Raw genomic sequence first — 19,635 nt, forward strand, 5'->3', positions numbered from 1 at the left:
CGCCCGAGAGCAGACCGCGCGCGGCCCACCGACAACGGCTCGGCTGCGTGATCGGGCGTCGCGTGGTCGCGTACCCCACGAGGTGCCAGCGTGGAAACGGAGCCGATGCGCGAACATGATATAAGGGCGAGACACAATGGGCTAATAAAACGAGAAGCGCGCGCGGAGATAACCGAAACCTGTGTTTTTCGCCCGAGCTTCTCTAGCGCAGTCGCGCGGTCGGCAGCCGCCGTTGGTAGGCGCGCTCTGATTGGTCCGCGCGCCGACTCCCAGCTTCTCCTGTTAGGCGCGCCGCGATTGGCCGTCGAGGAAGCGTTGCGGTTTGTGGAGTCCTCTCGAGAGTCGTCTCCCGGCAAAATGTTGGAAACGCGACTGGTGTTGCCCCTCGGAAAAAGCTGCGCGTAGCGCGTTTTTTCCCCACTGGAATACACACGGAGCACGCCCGTCTACGTCCCGGCAATCCAGATGAGATGATCGTGAAGCAACCATGCCTACTAGTGGCTCTTCTCCTCTGCCTACGGAGCCCCGAGTCAGGTAAGGCTGTCACAGCTTGATGGCCGGTCAGCGCGCTAAGCCTAGCCGCGCTGCCACTGGACGCACTCCTCGCGATCGCCGAAGGCTGCCCGGCGCTCGAAATCGCCGGGCTCGGACTCGGCCCCGCGGTCGCGCCCTTGAGCGGGACGCTCGCAGGTGTCCGCGACGGGCCCCCGGGGCCGCACCGGCGGTGCCGCCGTGTGGTTTCGCTGCTTTCTCCACGGGGGCGGGGACGCGCGGCGCTCATCTCCGTTCGAACCTGTTTCTCCACTGCTGGTCCTGCAGCTTCGGCTATCAAAACGGCGCTGACCGCTAGATCGTCCCTTCGTATCGAGGGACGTTCACTTCTGGTCGTTGCCGCCTCGTGAAGTACTGCGCGCCTACACGCGCGCATATTCCGTCGCGGTATTGGACGTCGCAGCAGCAGCCGCCGCCACAAGCGCGCTTCACCGCTAGACACGAGCATCGAGTGCTCGAGCACCCGATTCTCCACTGTTTTATTCCTTTCGCGAATCCATTTGAATATCACTTGAGGCTGTACAAAGGGTGAAGCTCGGAGGCTGTAGCGTTTGTGGGCATGCTGGGTAGCTAGCCGTGCGCGGAAGCTTCGCTGCCGGCGCAAAATCGAAAGCGTCTGCGGTGTCGTGCATGTTTATCCGATCGAGCTTCGGCGCCATCCAAGAGGGGGAGAGGGCGATCGCCGACACGCGCTCGGTCGCGCTCTTTGATCCGGTGACTACTTAGTTTAGGTTGTTACACTCGCGCGCGCACAGCATCCAGGCAAGCGCGCTCAGAAACTGCGAGCGCGACGAAGCGGAGAGCGCGCCGCGCGATTCCGATGCAGATAGGATCGACGCGCGCAGGCTCTTATGCCGCGCGGCCGTCTCTCGCTTGATCCGACATTACTGTCACTCGAGCGTGTGAACCGACACATCGCTCCTGCGAGCGAATTCCGACACTGCGCGCTCACCACCTTTGTTCAGCGCGAATATACCCGGGCAGAGTCCGACGCGCGAATGGGATCGTCCGCCAAAAGCTGCGCCTGTTATACCGTATTGTCCGAGTTTCGACTTTAATAAAAGCCGCCGTCGGGAATCGCGACGCGCTGTTTTAGCGCTCGCCGCAGCATACGATTTGCGTGCGTTTTCCGCGGGCATTCCGCACGGCGCAGCATGTCCGTATTCTGTGGGAGATTATATTTTGACTGCGTGTATCGATCGATCAGCGGCCAGAGCCCGCGTATACGAATAAGGCAGCGCCGGTGAGCACCCACTCTAGTCTGTGCGGCCCCGGGGTGGTGGAGTATGTTTTCCCGTGCCTCCGAGGACTCTTCTTTGCATTCGACGATCGACTTTTGTCTGTGCCGCTGAAATCTGTGGCACGACTTGCCAATGTGCATAGCCAAATAGGCAGCGCCTCACCGGAATTCTCGCGTCCTTTTTTTTTTTCTCGTTTTTTCTCTCGCGTTTACACCTCGAAGTGCGGTGTTAAGTAAAAAATAATGCGATGTGCATTAAAACAGCCTGCTTCACACATGCCTACCGATTGCGATGGTCTCTTCTCTTTGCTGTCTGTTTATTAGATTTCCAGCAGCCACTTTTGCCGTCCTTTTTCTTTTTTTTTTTTTGTCGAGAAATTCAGCATCGCGCAGTTTTTCTTGAGAAATGAATCTTTTTCGTTTGTATTTTTCATTCATAAATAGGCGATGGAATGCTGAGCATATGCATGCGTTGCGAAAAAACAAACATGACTGCAACGTTGCGTGCATGAGACATGAACATCCAAAGCGACATATGTTTTCTGAAAAGTTGCAGGCTTGACATTTCTTGGCTCTACGTATAGAACACATTCACCGCAAAAGGTTTTTGTTACTGTCTCTTTTATTCCCGACAAATAAAAAGAAACTGTTTTTGACGATGCTGGCAATGTAAGTTTGGCTAAAATGCCAAGCTTGGCACCCCAGACATACACAAGTAAAAAAAAAAAAGCACCTGACACCCAGGAAACTCGCATTCACGCAGAAAATTAAGTGGTTAACTTCCGCTTTGGGTGGTAAGATTGGGAAAGTGGTGGGTGGTGTACGCATATATGCATGCACATACTTCCTTCAATTATCTTATCATTAAGGCTAGGAGCAGGTGACACATATCATCAAGAGGAAGAGGGGTAATAGTGAGTCGCTACCATGTAATAATGAATGTGCTCACTACGTATATCTCTCCACGCTGCCGGGAGATATGGGTAGTAATGACAAATAATCAATTGTGACGTACATGTAAATGTACGCATGGAAAAATGTTTGCTTGTAGCTAGGCACAATTTGGTGCAACAAAAAGACAGTGGGGATGATTTTAGGGCAGCTGTTAACACATGCACCAGGTTATTCTACATGGTAGGTGCGTGGGTGGGGCTTTTGCTGCATGAGGTGCTCATCTAAGGCATGCTTGGCGGCCTAAGAAGTCTCTCAGTGCTAGTCCTGGGGCTTACATCTTTCTCTGGATTAACGCTTTGATCGTTTACGCTGTTAGGCAACTCGGTCTTGAGGTTCGAATTCAGATTGCGACGTAGTGCAGCTAAAGAACGCAGTGTTTGTGGCAGATCTTTACTGCTACACGTTGGGAGCGTCCTTCCTATGCAGCTGTGACTGTGTCCGCAACGACTTCCAATACCAAACTTATAATTCTATAACCAGCAGGTCTTCCTTCAACATTGACCGATAAATAGCGAAAACTCTTAATTTCTACATATGTGCATGCAACTATCCACAGTAACAAAACGTACATTTAGCCATGTTAAGTATTTTCGATTCTCAGTGGCATATTTTAAAGCTATGAAGAAACATTTCTGGACCTAACTGTAGCAGATGTTTTTTCGGCATATCAAATCTGGACCTAACTATAGCAGATGTTTTTTGGCATATCAAATCAAACTGAATAAAATGACGTTGTGTGTAAGAACTGAAAAAATTATACACGCCTCTTGTTCAAGCAAACACCCCGAATTTAGGAAACTAAAATGTGACCTTTGATGCTTGAGTACAAACCTAAGTTATAAAGATTACGCAGCAAGAAAAAGGTATAGTGTCTTTTGTGCTGCAGACAATACAGAAAATTGAATGCTAGTCTAATAAAATAGATATAAATCTAGAATGTTAACTGCTATGAGTGCAAGGGATACAACGAGTCATTATCTCCCTTCAGGCAGAGAAACAACATGCATAATTTTATAATATTGCATTGATAGAGCTTGTTCAAAATTTAATCCATACTTTTTGCATAACAATTGTAAGTGGAAAGGTGCAGCTAGCGGAAAAGGTCTTTTATTTCGTGTTTCTTTGAACCTAATATTGGTGTGTGTGCTGTGCCCACAGCAAAACAACACTTCATATTTAAATTTGTGCCGTCGCTTTAAGTTCCAGTTCATGTTCATTTTGTAAAAACGTTTGCATGCAATATTCCCCCTGGGAGTCATTTATCATGCAAATTGACCAACCTGAAGTTGTGCGTGCTCTACGTTTCATTGTAGAGCAGCATATGTTGACTGCATAATGGAGCATTCAGATTCTCTAGCTTTTGTTGCTTTTTGTCTCATTTCATGCTTGCTGTATTTTCTTCCTGGACTTCAAACACACTGAAGAACCTTTCCGTTGCTGATAAAAGAAGCTCGATTGTTGGTTTTTGGCTGTTTTGAGTGCACACGTCGTTTGTTGGCCATTTTCCTGGTGGCATCTTTTTTGTTCTTGCAGCATTTAAGGGGGGAACTTGCAGATATTTGTTAGAAGTATCATACGTAAGCACCAAATTTGGACTTGGTTTCACATTGGAAACAAGCTAAGAGGTCTTCTAATAGTGAATATACAAAAAAAATATTGTTAAAACATTGTAGTTACAACTGAGGACTGTTCCCAGAAGGCCCTTTCTCTCTTTCTTCTTTTTTGCAGATGATCCGCATAAACATTTTTGTGAGACGTATAGGTGCTGTTTTTCAATTCTGACACTTGATGCCCTTGTTTGCGTCTCGTGTTTCGTCGACGAAGTGCCCTCCTATCAGCCCTCTTCCTTTTGATGTTTGAACCATGAAACTTGAGGTCTTCACATTTCCAGTCTACCTCTTGCAGGTCCTACATTTCGTTTTGCTTCTGCTGCTGACTCTCAATCGTCGCTCTTCTAAAGCTGCCGTGCACCCCCCACCCTTCTTCATTCCCCAATCTTCGAAAGAAAGAAGTCTACTTGGTCGTTTCTTTCTCATGCATAGGGCACAATGTCATTTGCATGAGGTATCCGCCAAGGAACATTTCTGATTTGCTTCACAGTTATGTCCTTCATTGCATTAAAGAGGTGCGGGCTGTGTGCTGAACACTGTTGAGTTTCACCGTTGTCGGAACGCTTTCCGGTTTTTTTCTCATCTAGTGTGGACTTTTGTTGTGGCGTATCTGTAGATTCCCTTCAATTGGTGGGATGCACTTGCCAGGTTACTTCATTCTCAAAGGCTGTTCCAATCCATTTGACTACTACGTCATCAGCTTTCACCAGAGCAACAGATACTGTGTAGAGTTGTTAATTGTACTGCATGGCCTCCTTTAGCCGAAGCGTTAGGTGTCTCGTCAAATGCAAAAAAAGTGACCCTAGTTGTAGTCTTCGTCATCGTCGTTGTCGTCGTCGGCGTTAATGCGAATGTCACCAAATGGTCGCCACTGGGAAAGAAAATAAATTGGCTTCGTGTGGGAAAATAGAAGAGCCGTAAAGGCGTTGTAGCAGTAAAGACGTCTTTGATAAATGCTAGGCTTTTGCTTTCAAACCATGTAAGCAGACTCCAGTGGCTGAGGAATTTCACTGTTTTTTTTTTCTATGGCTTCATTTTGGGCCATTTTTGTTGACAGACTTTTGCCGTGGAAAGAAAATTCCATCCGTGAATTTCATGTACAACCTCCTGTATAGCTGGCGCACTCGTCAGCGGGAAGAGAAACGACTAGCTAGTGCACTCTTTAGCAACCTCCAAGCAGATATAAGTACAGTCGAACCTCGTTATATAACAAAGTAGAATCGGGACTGCAATTTAGTGCAATATAACCGATATGCATTGTGACAGAAGAGCTAAAAATCTATTCAAACTAATCGATAATCTGGCTCCCGCGAAAATCCTTGATACAAAAACATGTTATTTTAATCTCGGAACCTACCATAAACAAGGTAACCACAAGCTCAACGAACCGGAACACGAAATGGGAAATTACAACATAACAAAGTTCATTTGACAAAACAGGCCTGCGTTTCTATTTTTTTTGAGGAATGATGTGGTCTTTGTATGGTGGCTCTTCACAGCACTGAGCAGGATAAGTTTTCCACGGTGTCCACGAACACGGGGGCCTTTTCTACTTCTGCAGTTTTGGATGCCGGGAGTTTTTCCTCTCAGCCTACTGGTCAAATATTTGTTCATCATAGTTGATAGTGCGCGCGGCCCACACAGTTTCACTTTCGTTATAAAAGAATAAGTGTCATTGAAATAAAGCGGCACCAACCAAAGTTCCTATTTAGTTTGCCATAGCCGATAATTCGCTATACCAGTGTTCATTATAACGAGGTTCAACTGTACGATACTAAAGATGGTTATTAGGGCTAGTTGGAGAGCAGCAAAGTATGTAATGGAAGGAGAGAGAGAGAGAGAGAGAGAGAGAGAGAGAGAGAGAGAGAGAGAGAGAGAGAGAGAGAGAGAGAGAGAGAGAGAGAGAGAGAGAGAGAGAGAGAGAGAGAGAGAGAGAGAGAGAGAGATATTGCGTAGCATTCCCGCTTTATGGCTGGTTATCTTGTAACACGATCCGAAATTGACTATTCCACGCACAACTACCTTAATTCGTCCCACTCAACTAATAACTGACCGTAAAAAAGACTGCTTATATTGCCTGACACAGTTATGCTTCCACAGGGCACCTTATTCAAATTTGCTTTGTCCAGTGTACAGTGCACAACACACCTGTCTATAACTGCGTGGTCAACCTCTGAGAGCTGCGGACACCAACTTTTTACAAATATGCCGAGGACAAAAGTGGTAGGCCTAGACTTCAAAACACCGCAGTAGTTTTCTTCAAGTTCTTTTCGGACGAGGCAGGATGAGACCTGAAAGTGTGCAAGCTGCGTAATGGACAAGTGTGTTGCCCCCTGTTCGTCGATCCCACAGAGGCCAGAAGATTTAGCAGAGAACCCGGCTCTGGGCCTGCAAGCCATGTGCTAGAGTAATAATAGGACGTGTTCCGGGTTTCTCCCCCTCGGGCGCTTTATAGAGCAGTCCCAAGTGGGTTGCCACGCATGTACAAGGCATATGGTGGTGGTGCACACAGAACGGAAGAGTGGTCAACCAAAGAAGCGTCGTGTTTGGACAGCGTAAGCCAGCACGTGCTCTGTGTTTACCCTGTGGCTCAGGGGAAAAATAAACGCTCTCCCCCCATTCTCTAAAAGGGACGCCTTTTTTGTGTGCCTGGCCACGGCTATTAAAAGGCCCCTCCAGTCCGACTTTTGTTATGGTTTCCTAGTTCTCTGGGCTGTGCCCCTTCCAAACATGCACTACAAAGCGAGGTCTGCTTTTGTGCTGGAAGTGTTAACACTGACCAGAAGGCGGCTCCCTCGGAATAGTCATTATCGTCATCACCGCCATCAGGTTATTTGTGTCCACCGCGGGATGAAGGCTTTGCTCACTTTCAACTGCTTCTATCTCGCGCTCTCCGAATTCATTCTTTGCCACTGAACGTCCTCATCCCATCTCCGAAGAGTCATCGGTCTTCTCCTGCTTCTAGTCCTCTCTTTCAGTGGCCACTGAATTGCCCCATAATCCACCACTTGCCAGTTTTAATTACTCCCATGCCCGACTGCTTAAGCTGGTATCTCTTGATTTCAGCTAGAGTATCGTTCACTCAAGTTTTGCTTGCACTCTACCAAATCACCCACTTCCTATCTCTAAGCTTTCCTCTTATTACTCTTCTTCCTATGCCTTTTTGTTCCAGCCTGAGTTTTCGTTCAAGGTTCTTAGGAATTGCTCCCAAGTGTTGTCTGTGCCATGCCATCAATCATCACTGACAGTATGCATGGGTTAGGTATAGCTTTCTTTTTATTGAGAGGAGTAGTCTACTGTTAATTGCTTCAGAGTGTTTTCCAAATGCTGGCCAGTCCATGGTAATTCTACGCATGGCTGCTTTCCTTCTCATGCTTTGTGTCATCAATCACAACTTGCCCGAGGTTGTCACAGTATTCACCAAACTTATTCTTGCATATGATTGCCTAGGCCCTAGGGGGCGCTTTCTGCATTTCTATTTAGCGCTAATTTCATCTTGCTCATATTTATCTACAAGCCTACGGAAAGGCTTTCTGAGTACAGTTCATGAAGCATTGTTTGCAGATCTTCTCCCGTGTCACTGAACAAGACGATGTCATCCACAAATCTTTAAGTGGCCTAAATATTCCCCAGTTACTTGCATCCTGAATATCCCCTCTAGGCAAATGCCCTCAGGCCACCGTCTAAAAACCCTTAATGTGTGTCATAGATTATATTCTGTTTGAGAAAACTTCTGCTGCTGTCAAGCTGCAGGCCTCCGCTTTGGAGCTCTGTGTTCATTTTCAAATCCAGGATACCGTATTTTGTGCGTATAACCCGAACCAAAAATGCGAAAATTTCAGGGGTGTGAAGTAGAGCTGTGGACTATATGCGAGGTACCGTAAAAACCCACGTATAATACGGACCCGCGTATAATACGGACCCGCGTATAATACGAGGTGTAATTCGGGGACAGCAAAATCAGAAAAAAAAAAGTTTTCATCCGCATATAATGCGAGGTAAAGAGCACAGAAAACATTTATTTGCACTGCAGTTACCGTACAGTCATTCTCAGTTTTCACTGGCACTGTCTCCCGACGTCCGTTCAGTCATCGTCACGTTCGCTGCTGCTGTCTCCTGAAGTCGCCTTGTCGGAAATGTCTTCCCACAGAAAGTGGTCCTCAGTGCCATCAAGGGCGTTCGAGATGCCGCATTTCTTAAAAGAACAACTGACGAGCTCCTCTAGGATGCTGGCCCATGCATCCGCGATCCAGCCACAAAGCACCGCTGGCGAAACCCGCGTCAGCCATTCGGTGGCTGTCACTTACAGGTCTCCTGACCTCATTCACTCTTGGTAGCAGGACCTGGTGCAGTCTTTGAAAGGCTTGTTGATGCAAACGTCTAGTGGTGGCAGCTGGGATGTCATTCCTCCTGGAATGACAATGAGTTGGGTGCAAGGTTCGCGCAACAACTTCTTCACGGAATCGGCCAGGTGGCAGTGAAAGGCGTCCAACACAAGCACTGACGGGAATCCACAACAGTGCTCCAGGCCGCCGACACCACACAGACCTTATTCAGTCAAGCACCAGTTGCTTTCTCCACCCACGAATGCTGCCTTCGGTGACGCCGAATTGCTGTCCTGCGGCGCAATTCCTGATGGTCTCGGCACATAAAATAACTTTTCTTTTAATTGCAGCCGAATACTGTTTTCGTGCACCCGACATCGTGATAGACTTGCGGTGAACGTGCTGAGATCCTTCGCGTGGTCAAAACAATCAAAATGGCACCGGCTGAGAGAAGCAGCAGCCAGCTAATGCCACTGCAAGATGGCACACCCTCCACTGAAACCGAAAGTGCAAATTTTCGGCTGAAAACTTTGGGATCCACATATAATACGAGGCAGAAATTTTACATAGTAAAATTTGGAAAAAACCTATTATTATACGCGGGTTTTTACGGTATTTACTTTGGTGCAGCTTCACCGCAATGCGCATTGGACCGTTATGACCTACAGCAGTGATAGCGACTAAGCCATTGTTGTCCCATTGCCAGTGGTTATTTTGCACACGCAATACACCAACCTGAAAAAATGTATGCGGCAAGTCATCTGGTTATGTAGTCAGCTAGGTAAGTTCTTTTGCATGAACAGACGTGCAATGTTGCTTGAGTAGTAGATTTGGTCCATCCTCTTATGTATGAAATATGTGGGCAATACGTGGGGATTTATATTTTTTCATTCGTTGACGGAAAGGGCGGGTGCGGTTAATACAGGGGCGGGTTATACGTGCAAAAATACGGTACCAGCAATCGAATGATGATCTTTGAAATCCCCTTCATGACAGGTTTGTTTGTATGTGCAGGCAATCGGGTTGCTTATGATTCAGCAGCTCTAACAGGGGTGTGGTACTGCAGTTTATCTGATGGAAAATTGGGAGCAGGCCTTGTAATTTTGCACCGCGTTTGAACAGCTTGGGTACAAGTTGGGACGAGCAGAACAGCTGTGTTTCGGTCGTAAGAACAACGAAGCTACATTCAGGTCGGGCAGAGCTTAGCAAACAGGTTTACATTTTCTAGTTTGTGGCGCAGGAAATGGATCACAGGACCCAATGCATTCAGGGGGATTAGCTAAGACAGATTGGTTTTAAACCTACGAGGAATTCGATGTGGCACGGCTTAAAAAAAGGAATGCGAAATGCAAAAATAAGCAGTTCGCATTAAAATGCATCTGAAAAGCGGTAAAGACATGACCTATGTAAATTAATGTACTACGTAGAAGAAGAAAAATGGAGAAAGCATAGATGTGTGGAGGGTCCCACTCGAAAGGGGGCCAGTTCTCATTAGAGCCCTTCTTTCCCCCTTAATCCCACCCCCTCAAATGTTACCTCGGCATCATGCAAGGACTTAATTACTTGTTACTGATAATTTGATATTTGTTAATTAAACTGTTTGTTAGTTAAAATACTCGATTAATTATCTCTGAAAAAGGCCTTGCTCTGCACTTTTGCCACTCTCACTCTGCGCTCTGAATGGCTTGCGCCCCCTTTCGAAAGAACTATGCCATCAGTGAGGCACCTTGGCAGTTTACAGTTTTTTTTCGCGTTTCGTTTCCCCTTGAGATGCTCGTTGTTCAAAGCCTTCATCTAGCTTTGAAGCAACTGATCTGCTTTCCCTGGAGCAATCGTAAGCATGACTGTCAGATTTTTCATGCTGGTCGAACTCCTGTATATCACTTTCCTCCATTTTCCAAACCCAGCGGACACAAAGGAGGAGCTCTTTTTTGAAGTGAGCCAAATCCACCTGAAGAGAATTGCAGTCAAAAAGCAAAATTTTTGTTAGTGGGCCTAAATGCAACACTGTAAATGCTAACTTCCCCTAGCTGACATGTGGACCGTATCATATAGTAGGTTTTACGGCGTTTCACTTTTAAGCTGGGTCACAAAATTTGACTCATTTCAAAAAAGAAGCTCCTCAAATGGTGGGCCCGAATTCCTTTTATATATACCACTCTACGGTGGAAATTCACAACAAGGAAAACAAAAAGCACCATTTTTTGCTGGACCTCACTGAAGGCAGCAAAACATTTCAAACCAGGGTGCACAAGATCTGCCCTTTCGATTGTTTGATTCTGTTTGTGCATGGCTGCCCAGATGAGGCCAGAAAGATCCTTGGATGGCCCTTGGATGGCCCTCTTGTCCATCTCGTTAATTGGCATTGCTAGTGACGGTACACGGTTCATGCTCGCGTGGTTCTCATTGCTGAAAGGCATTAAAGAAGGCCTTAAGAGTTCATTTGGTGCATCTCTAGTGCTGTTGGTTCTAGGGGTGCACTCAGCAGCTTGCTGCCGGAAGGTCCTTTTTGATGCATCATGTACGGGCTGCTCTCTGGAGTTAGTGAGCTGTACTGCGAGAAAAAAAGGGTAGCTTTAAATTATCCGTCCCTTTTTACATAAAATAGTTGTTAGAACGGCTCAAAAATAATTATGACTGAACCAAACCTTAAAAACACAGTAACAATACGTGAGATATTCCCAAGTGCTTTAAATTACAACTTTAGTACTGACACGTTTGGTTTGAGTGCCATCTTTTTTTTTTTTTTTTTTTTGCTTGAGTTCTCATTCGACTAGGCAAAGGTAAGCCTTCTGCTACTCGCAGCTATGCCAAATACAATTTACTGATCCCTCTTTGTACTATTGTATGATAAATCCCGTTCAAAAGAGCATGGTTGTTTTAGTTTTAGTTGGTGCATAAGTCAAATTGTCGAAGCTTTTTAGTAGCCATTTTTTATGGTGGTATTGTGCGTAGTGTGAAAGATACTATTGGCCAAACAAAACAGCATTTTCTAGGTCATAGTAATTTCCCTGAATAATTTCTCTGACTCTCTCTGAATAGATCAGAGAGAGTCATCAGAAAATTAAAGCCAAGGGCTGTAAGTTAAATTTAAATTTTTTACTTTTTAAAAAGTCATCACAAATTTTGCACCCTTCCCTAGTAGTCAGAGGGGCCATGGCCCTTTGGACCTCCCCGTGGTAACTGGAAGGTGTAACAGCAAGAACCAGGTCATTGCAAACAGGGAGCCCATATGGGTTCTGAAATGTTTCTTAACTATTTGTGATTTGGCCATTGACTGCATTAGCATTTCTTCAAAGAACCAGGTTTGATAAATTTAGTTTGGGGCCATGCATGTTGGTACACAGATGCTGACAGGGATAGGGAGCCACACTATGGTACAGTTGACGCATCTATTCTAGGAAATGCTTAAAGCATGCCAAGAAAAGAATAGACTTAAAGAGCTCCGTCTGCAATCTAATTGTCTGTTAACTCATTTATTACTGCAAACCTCTCTTCCGAATTCTAGGAGGTGGTCGCTAATGTTAAAATCTGCAAAAAGAAAATGCAGGAGAAAAATACGTGAATGTGTAGGGAGAAAGAAATTCGAATGTTAAGGTAAGACATCAATGAAGTTGGCAAATGCACGTGCTAATGGCGTGCATGGCTTGGGGTGTAGCTCTTGCTTTCTACATGTATGTTCACTCTTTAAACACAAATATCCCAAACTACTGATTGACCAGTGTAGATTTTCTGTTAGGAGTGCCATCGATTGCATTCTGTCATACAAGCCCACCGTCTGTAACTGCACATTAGCTTATAATTGCCAATGCTGGGTTATCTGCCCAGATAGCAGGTTGCATGGCCCTATGCTGTGCTTTATGGGAGACGGCGCTGCTCAGTTTTTGGGTTGAAGAAGGATGCTCACAATTAGAGGCTGCCTAAAATCAAGGCAGTACAGTGTTTTACTCATTGCAGAGCTGAAATTTCTGCAACACGATGAAGGATTTCATGTGGTGTTTCTTGTTATGAACTGATACTGGCGTGCCCACTTTAGAACAGTGCTATGAAACTCTGCAGAAGCTATTTTTGTGCTGTGTGCAGTGTGTGAAGAGATTTTTTATGCAGTGCACATATGCACCCACACGTGCATGCAGGCATGCCCAAGCACATGTGCACACGCAGATACATGGCAGGTGAAGCAATTTTTTTTTTTTAAGGTGCAAATGTGGGGATGGCAGTCTGCCAGCCAGGCATGATGCAATTGTGCACCAACATACGTCGATTAAAACTGTGGCAGGCAGATTTCAGGGTGAGGCGTGAGCAGGCACTGCACTCTTGAAGGTATTGTGGGTTTCCATGTACTATGCTTTAACAGTACTAGTAGCAAACAAACTGCATTAAGGTTTACTTAGGTTGGCTGCGAATGCAGATGTGTTTTTTAAAACATACAGGTACAGTTTTACGAACTATGCTGATAATTTTTTAAAATTATGGTGAAACAGTCAAAGATGTAACACTGGATGTGAAATGTGAAATTTTTGGTAATGGCCAGCTTGGTCTGCTAGAACTGCCAACCGTTTGCACCGAAAATATACCTCAGTATCTTCCTGTGCAAAAAAGAAAAAGAGAGGGTAGGAAAAGGAAAGGAAAAAAAGAGAAAGGAATGTGCATTATCACATTTTTCTGTTGAAACACATTTTCTGCTAATTTAAAAAGGCACTTTTCTTGGCATTTTTGTTGCACTTGGCACATTTTCACAGGCACAAAAATGTTCTCAGCAAGTCAGTTACGAAGCCAATAGAAATCTTTTCTTTCCTCAATTCCTGTGCTGAAATAGATGGCCTTGAAGCTACAGGCATGAGCACTTCTTGCAAGAAGCCCAATACGTACCGGCTTTAAGTGTCCTCATAGTTCGGAATAGGGGTTCAAAAGTAACACACAATACTTGTAAGCATATACGGTAAAATGCTAAGAGATAGCCCACCCAAAAATAGCTCCAAATCTAGTGAGGACAAGGGAATGGGCTATTCATTGGTGAGAAACAAGGAAATGTGAAGGTGTGTGGGAAAAAAAAAAATCACAAGAAATCTTAAAGTATAGGTTACCTTTCGGTGATGGGGCATCTTGCAGGGTTTCACAATAGGTGCAAAGATGAAATTTGGAATGCTGTTGAGCAACACTAAGAATTTACACCTGGCTTTCATTGTAGATGCAAAGAATTGCTCCTAAATCACCGGCTTACTAGCTCCACAATGCAACTTAGTCGGTCCATGAGAAACTATTTCACACGGACGTCTTAGGCAGGGCAAAGGAGCAGTCTTACGAGCTCTGATGGGATATTTTTCTTTTAATTAAGACACAAATTCAAAACTTCTGCAAATAAGTGTTCGCATCCAAGTTATGTTTTAGGGAGGCATCATTGTGTGTTCACATGGCACGTTGTTTTGCTGCGTCTGCTGTTCTAGCCAGAGTATTTTTGACATTAGTGAGTTGTGTTGCGGAAATTTAGATTTAGCGCATGAGTTGTGCGTTTTGCTTGGCCTCAACTCATGCCAATCGTGAACTTTGGGATTCTTTTGCATTTTGCACACCTCACATCAATAAGTCCTGTGTTGCACTAATCCAAAACTTTGGATTCTTCCACATTTTGCATTTCTTATTGATGAACTGTGTTGCGCAAAGCCTAAGCTTTTGCTAATCCTAAACTTTGGATTCTTTCCCATTCTACAGTTCTCACATTGGCGAAGCCTGTGTTGCTCTAATCCTAAACTTTGGGTACTTTTGCATTCTGGATACCCTGCATCGTTGAGGGCCGCGTATGTTGCGCCCAGTTAGGCCTAAGCACGACACCAATCCTAAACTTTGGGCGGCTGCTGCTGCTCCCACTTGCTGCAGGTGCGTCTGGGCTTCCCCTGTCGGAGCCGGAGCACATGACGGCCCTGCTGGGGCAGGACGTGATCCTGCACTGCCCCTTCGAGTACCCCGACGGCATGCCCGTGCCCTACCTCGTCCAGTGGCACAAGAAGGACCACAAGATACCCATCTACATCTGGTGCGTGCACGCCTCCTTCCTCTCCAACGGCAGGCCGCTAAACTGAACAACGAGACATCCTGTGGTGACTGAGGCGCTGCATTCTGCAAATGCATTGCAGCGTGAAAGTAGATGAAGACTAAGAGATAACGACAGGACAGGTGCAGCCCTTCTTGGTCTTCTTAGTCTCAGTCTTCTCTCTTAGTGTTTGTCTGTTTGTCTACATTCATTCTGTAATGTTTTCCACAGATGAGTACCAACTTGTCCAGCAGCATGTTTTTCTGCATTCTGGGAAGTTTAATTCTCAGGATGTGAAGAGTTCAACCCCCCCCCCCCCCCCAAAAAAAAAAGAAAAATTAGAAAAAAATGTATTTCTATTGTCTACCAAGCAGTAACCACTTGACATCCATCGGACGTTTCAGATATGTCTGTCCTGGCGGTGATCAATATTTGTAAGGCATCTGGTTAAGAGCCCATAGACGCCTCCCATACATCTGTAGAATATCGGGTTATAGCACCTCTATACGTGTGGAACTATTGAATCACAGCGCAAAAAAAGAATGGCAGATGAAGGGAGGTGACATGAACAAGCAATTGTCCGAGTCACCCCTCTTTTTTCACGCTGTAAATATTTTGTTTAGTGAAGTACTAACTGACCCACGCTTTCCTGTTACTTTGTGTGTTTTGGCATGCCTCTGGGATCTTATCTTTTGCAGAGGCGTATTTGCATTGTACATGTTGCACTTATATCTATATGTATCTCGTAACCCTTCAATGAGCTGTTTGCGGGCACCAAAGTTGATGAATAAATTAGAGCGTTGCTTTGCAAAGGGAATCCGAATTTCACAGGGGCATACTTTCTCTCTACCGTCACTGTTTGTGTGATTCAGTAGTTCTCGAATGGAGGTCCGGGAACCTCTATGAATCCGTGAAGGAATATCAAGGCGCCATGAAGCCCTTGCCAAAATCCGCCCCTCCCTACCCATTCTGTTTTCCTTTTTGCCAAATCTTGCCGGCAATGCAAAAATGTGGCTTTTGCTGCATGTTCTCTACGTTTGCTTCTCCGCGTGGCACATGTTTTAAGGTTGGCTTTTTGCACAGCACACCAGCTGTGTGGCAAAGCCAGACACACAATGGGCAGCCTTATAGTAATAGGTGTTTTGGTGACTTTTTTAGCTGCTAGAGCCAGTTGTTTGACATCATGACACGGACGGACGTAGCTTATTGTGAGGTCCTACGTCACTCTTGCAAACCTGAAGGGGGTCCCTGGCACACTCGTGGCTTAGTACCCCTTACCTGTTTATTCACGTATTGTTTGCATAATTGTTTATTTTATTCTTTGCCTATTGATTCCTTTTATTTTCTAGCCCACTTTAAGACAGCTCAGTTATGTACAGTATTGTGCCATGAAAGCTGTGCACTATCACCGAGGTTCATACAACTGTGGTGGGAATATTTAAGATTATAGCATATACGTTCCCGTGTAAAAATGAAAGCGGTTTCACTAAGGTGAATGTGAGTGGTAGTGCGCAAGCAGAACAGTGGCAGGTAAGGCCATATATGCTAACCCGCAGAAAGAAATCTTGGTAAATACCGGCTGATATGTTATATATGTTATCCTAAGTGTGTTCTTGTTCACACAAAAATATTCTTCTGTACACTGACACACACACACACACACCTGCACGCATGCACGCACGCATGCGCATGCGTGCGCGCACACACACACGCACATATTGTGTATATATATTTTTTTCCATGCATATTGACATGCAGTGTACCACACACCAAGAAGCACTCGATCATGTAAAGAAGCAACTAAACACAAGGCACAGTAAACAGGGACATCGAAGGGCATGTGGACTGATCTCATATTATTGTAAGTGGAGTACACTGTGGGCATGCAGTCGTGAAATATTTTTGCTCAGTTATTGTATAAAGCCAGTGCTGACACAATTGCTAAAATGCCTAGTTCCGCAGCCCCCTCAATTATGACAGTACTAGTAGTATCTACTGACAACAGCTGCTCATTGCCCTTACAGTTGGCGAGAAAGGGGTGTTGCCAGCATTGGTGAGGCACTTGGAAAAGCGAGGAATTTGGAGTCAGATATTTTGCTAGAAAGATTAATCAATATTCTGGGCAGGTCAGCATGTTTTTCTGCCGAAAAATTCTGATAGGAAAATCAGGTTTCCATTGTCCTGCAGTTTTTATATACAATTTTTGATCCTTGTTCAAAGTGCACGTCATGGCTAAACATTTCATCCATTAGGGCAGTGGTTCTCATACGGGGGTCCGCGGTCCCCAGGGGCTCCTCGAGAGCATTTGAGGGGTCCGCGAAGCCTCATCCAAAACTTTCCCCCCTGCCATTCTTTCCTCCATTTTGCTAGAACTGGCTGGCAATGCCAAAAGGTGGCTTCGCCGCGTGACATGTACGTTTAGTTTTTCCGGGTAGCGCATACTTAACATCGGCTTTTTGCACAACATGCCAGCTATGAGAAAAAAAAACAGACACAAAAAAGGCGGCATATAGGTGTTAAGACGACTTTTAGATTCAATAGCACATTGTTTAACATTGTGGCGCGCATCGTCATAGAAGTCAAGCACAAAAGGTGGGCATCGAGCAAGTGTGTGCGCGTTGTGTGTGTGTGTGTGTGTGTGTGTTGGGGGGGGGGGTGGTAAGCTACAAGTTCAAATTGGTGGACACTATGACACCGATCGGCATGTATTTCATCGTGGGGTCCCCCATCAATTTTGCAAGCCCGAAAGGGGTCCCCGGTTGAGTCATGGCTGAGAACCACTGCATTAGGGCATGTGCCTTCCTTGAATGTCCCGAACTGTGTTTTCTTTGCACATTTGTTTTTGCATATCTGCTGTGCACTCACTAATGTGTACATATTGGCACTGCATGTTCAGATCTTCAGCGAGAGTGTTAGGATAGTTTAGAGCAGGGGACGGCAACCTGTGGAGCAGTATTGTGCAGCCCCCAGCCCGCCATCAGAACCCCCGCCCCTCCCCTTGTCACTTCCTATCTGAAGGCCGACATGCCAGTTTTGACCTCAAATGGGGTTAGACGGGAAACAAGAACAAAGAATTGATCACTTCGACTTGGCATTGTTCCCCGTCTTCACACTAAGTCAGTTTATTACCAATAATTGACCAATATAATTGTCCCCAATTTCCCACTTGGCCTTCTGCCATGTTGGCTTCATGCAACTCGGCCGACCACCTCAAAACGTTGCTGGCCCTTGGTTTAGAGTAAGGCACTGCATGCCTCAGGAGATGGCCGCCACACTGGCCTGTTAGGTGACACTTTTCTATTCCCCCCATAAACATGCAGGAGCTCCAGCTACTTTGGGTATAATTGCAATCAAGTAACCCTCTCTCTTCAGTTGCAGCATACAATTACCTGAATAGGGCAAAAAGTTTCCTGGTTGCACCTGACAGAAGCAGCCAGGAAGCAATATTTCCAAGCTTTGGGATGCTCATCCTATTGGTTTTTAAAGGATAAACACTTTTGGAAGGATAAACTTCCGTCTCTCTGGTTAGTGTTTTACTTACCAGGGGGACAGCAATGGAGCTCTACTCAGAGCGAAATGTATGACAATGAGTGTTATATTTCTGCAGTATCTGTTCATCCGCCTTCCGATCTAAAAAAATTCCTGTAAAGCACGTTTCACTGCAAGTAAGTACGCGATGAGGGAAAGGCAACTTAGGGAAGGAGGTTTATGTAAACTTTAGGAAGTGCTGTAACCGCATTTCAGTACGAAAATAGTGCTAGCATTCACAGACAGAGCACTCTGATGGCGCATATGCTTTGAAAAGATGGGCCAGGAAGTTAGACGTAATATTTCAACTTTTGCTCAGACGCACTGCCGCTTATTGCCTGTAGCTGTATGCGTCCACATGCCTTAGAGAAGAACTCATGCGGTTGCTGGTGTTGACATCACATGTTCAGGTGCTTAGGGTGCTTGCTGTACACCATCAAAATCTTGAGTCACCTTCAGAATCGCTATTTGAAAAATGTAGGTTAGGTGTGGGAAATCCGTTTAACAAGCAGTGTAGCCTACTCAAGCTTAGCTGAGAATGCTATTGCATTGTGATTGGGACACGCTGAAGGAGAGTGTTGTGTAGCTACTGAACAAGTCAGTCCAATTTTTAAAATCATTCTACTCATTCGTACCCTCTTGTCACGAGACATACCGTATAAACCGGATTATAGGTCGACCCGGTATATAGGTCGACCCCCTACTTTGAGGTGGGAAAAGTTGACAAAAAAATAATTCGGCACAGAAGCGCACTCACAGTGTCTATATTTATTTTCGACGCCCGTCCGTCACTGCCACTGACTATGCCTCCCGAAGTCACTCGTCCGAGCTCTCAGAGTCGTCCGAGGATGACTGCTTCGCACTGTCATCTTCCATGCCATCAGGCGCGTTGTTGATGGAGCACTTCCTGAACGCTCGTGTAACCATGTCGTCGGGCAGCGACTGCCCAGAGAAGGACACCCAGCTTGACACAGTCGCAACCGGCCCGTATAGGTCTTTTTGTTGTCGCCGGCTATCCACTCATTGTACAGTTCGCGGAGCCGATCCGCGCATGGCCTCCGGAGTGATCGTGAGTGAAGTTCCCGGTCGAAGTCCGCCACTTTTTTCTCCAACTCGGGGTGCACCGCTTGACGTCCACAGAACGATCGGTTTCGGTGGTTGCACGCGCACAGCTTAGCTTTCTGGCTCCGCCAGTACCGCACACTTTTCTCTGAAACGCCTAACTGGCGTTACGCCGCCATATTCCCATTCCACTCGGTGACTCAATCGCCGTCAGCTTAAACGCCGCGGTGAACTGGCGTCGACTGCCGCCACTCATCTCGGAACAGAGACGTACAGAAATGTACGCACGCACGCACGCGTAATAGACGAGTAAAAGACGAAAAACTAGAGAAA

At 45.8% G+C, this 19,635-nt stretch overlaps 1 protein-coding gene across 2 annotated transcripts in view; it reads left to right on the forward strand.

Moving 5' to 3' along the window:
• The first annotated feature begins 242 nt into the window (after positions 1 to 242).
• The window catches only part of LOC144172950 (protein turtle-like), an 82,992-nt gene continuing 63,599 nt past the window's right edge, over positions 243 to 19,635 (forward strand). The window contains exons 1-2 of one of the 2 annotated variants that reach the window (XM_077701544.1): positions 243 to 534; positions 14,559 to 14,715. In XM_077701544.1, coding sequence (XP_077557670.1) covers positions 471 to 534; positions 14,559 to 14,715 — 221 coding nt within the window. In that variant the 5' untranslated portion in view covers positions 243 to 470. The remainder of the gene's footprint in view (positions 535 to 14,558; positions 14,716 to 19,635) is intronic. The other variant, XM_077701545.1, reaches the window with a different exon arrangement.

This window comes from Haemaphysalis longicornis, unplaced genomic scaffold, assembly GCF_048455015.1.
Source record: "Haemaphysalis longicornis isolate Haplotype H1 unplaced genomic scaffold, Haemaphysalis longicornis Haplotype H1 scaffold_279, whole genome shotgun sequence".
In the NCBI taxonomy this organism is placed as follows: Eukaryota; Metazoa; Arthropoda; class Arachnida; order Ixodida; family Ixodidae; genus Haemaphysalis; species Haemaphysalis longicornis.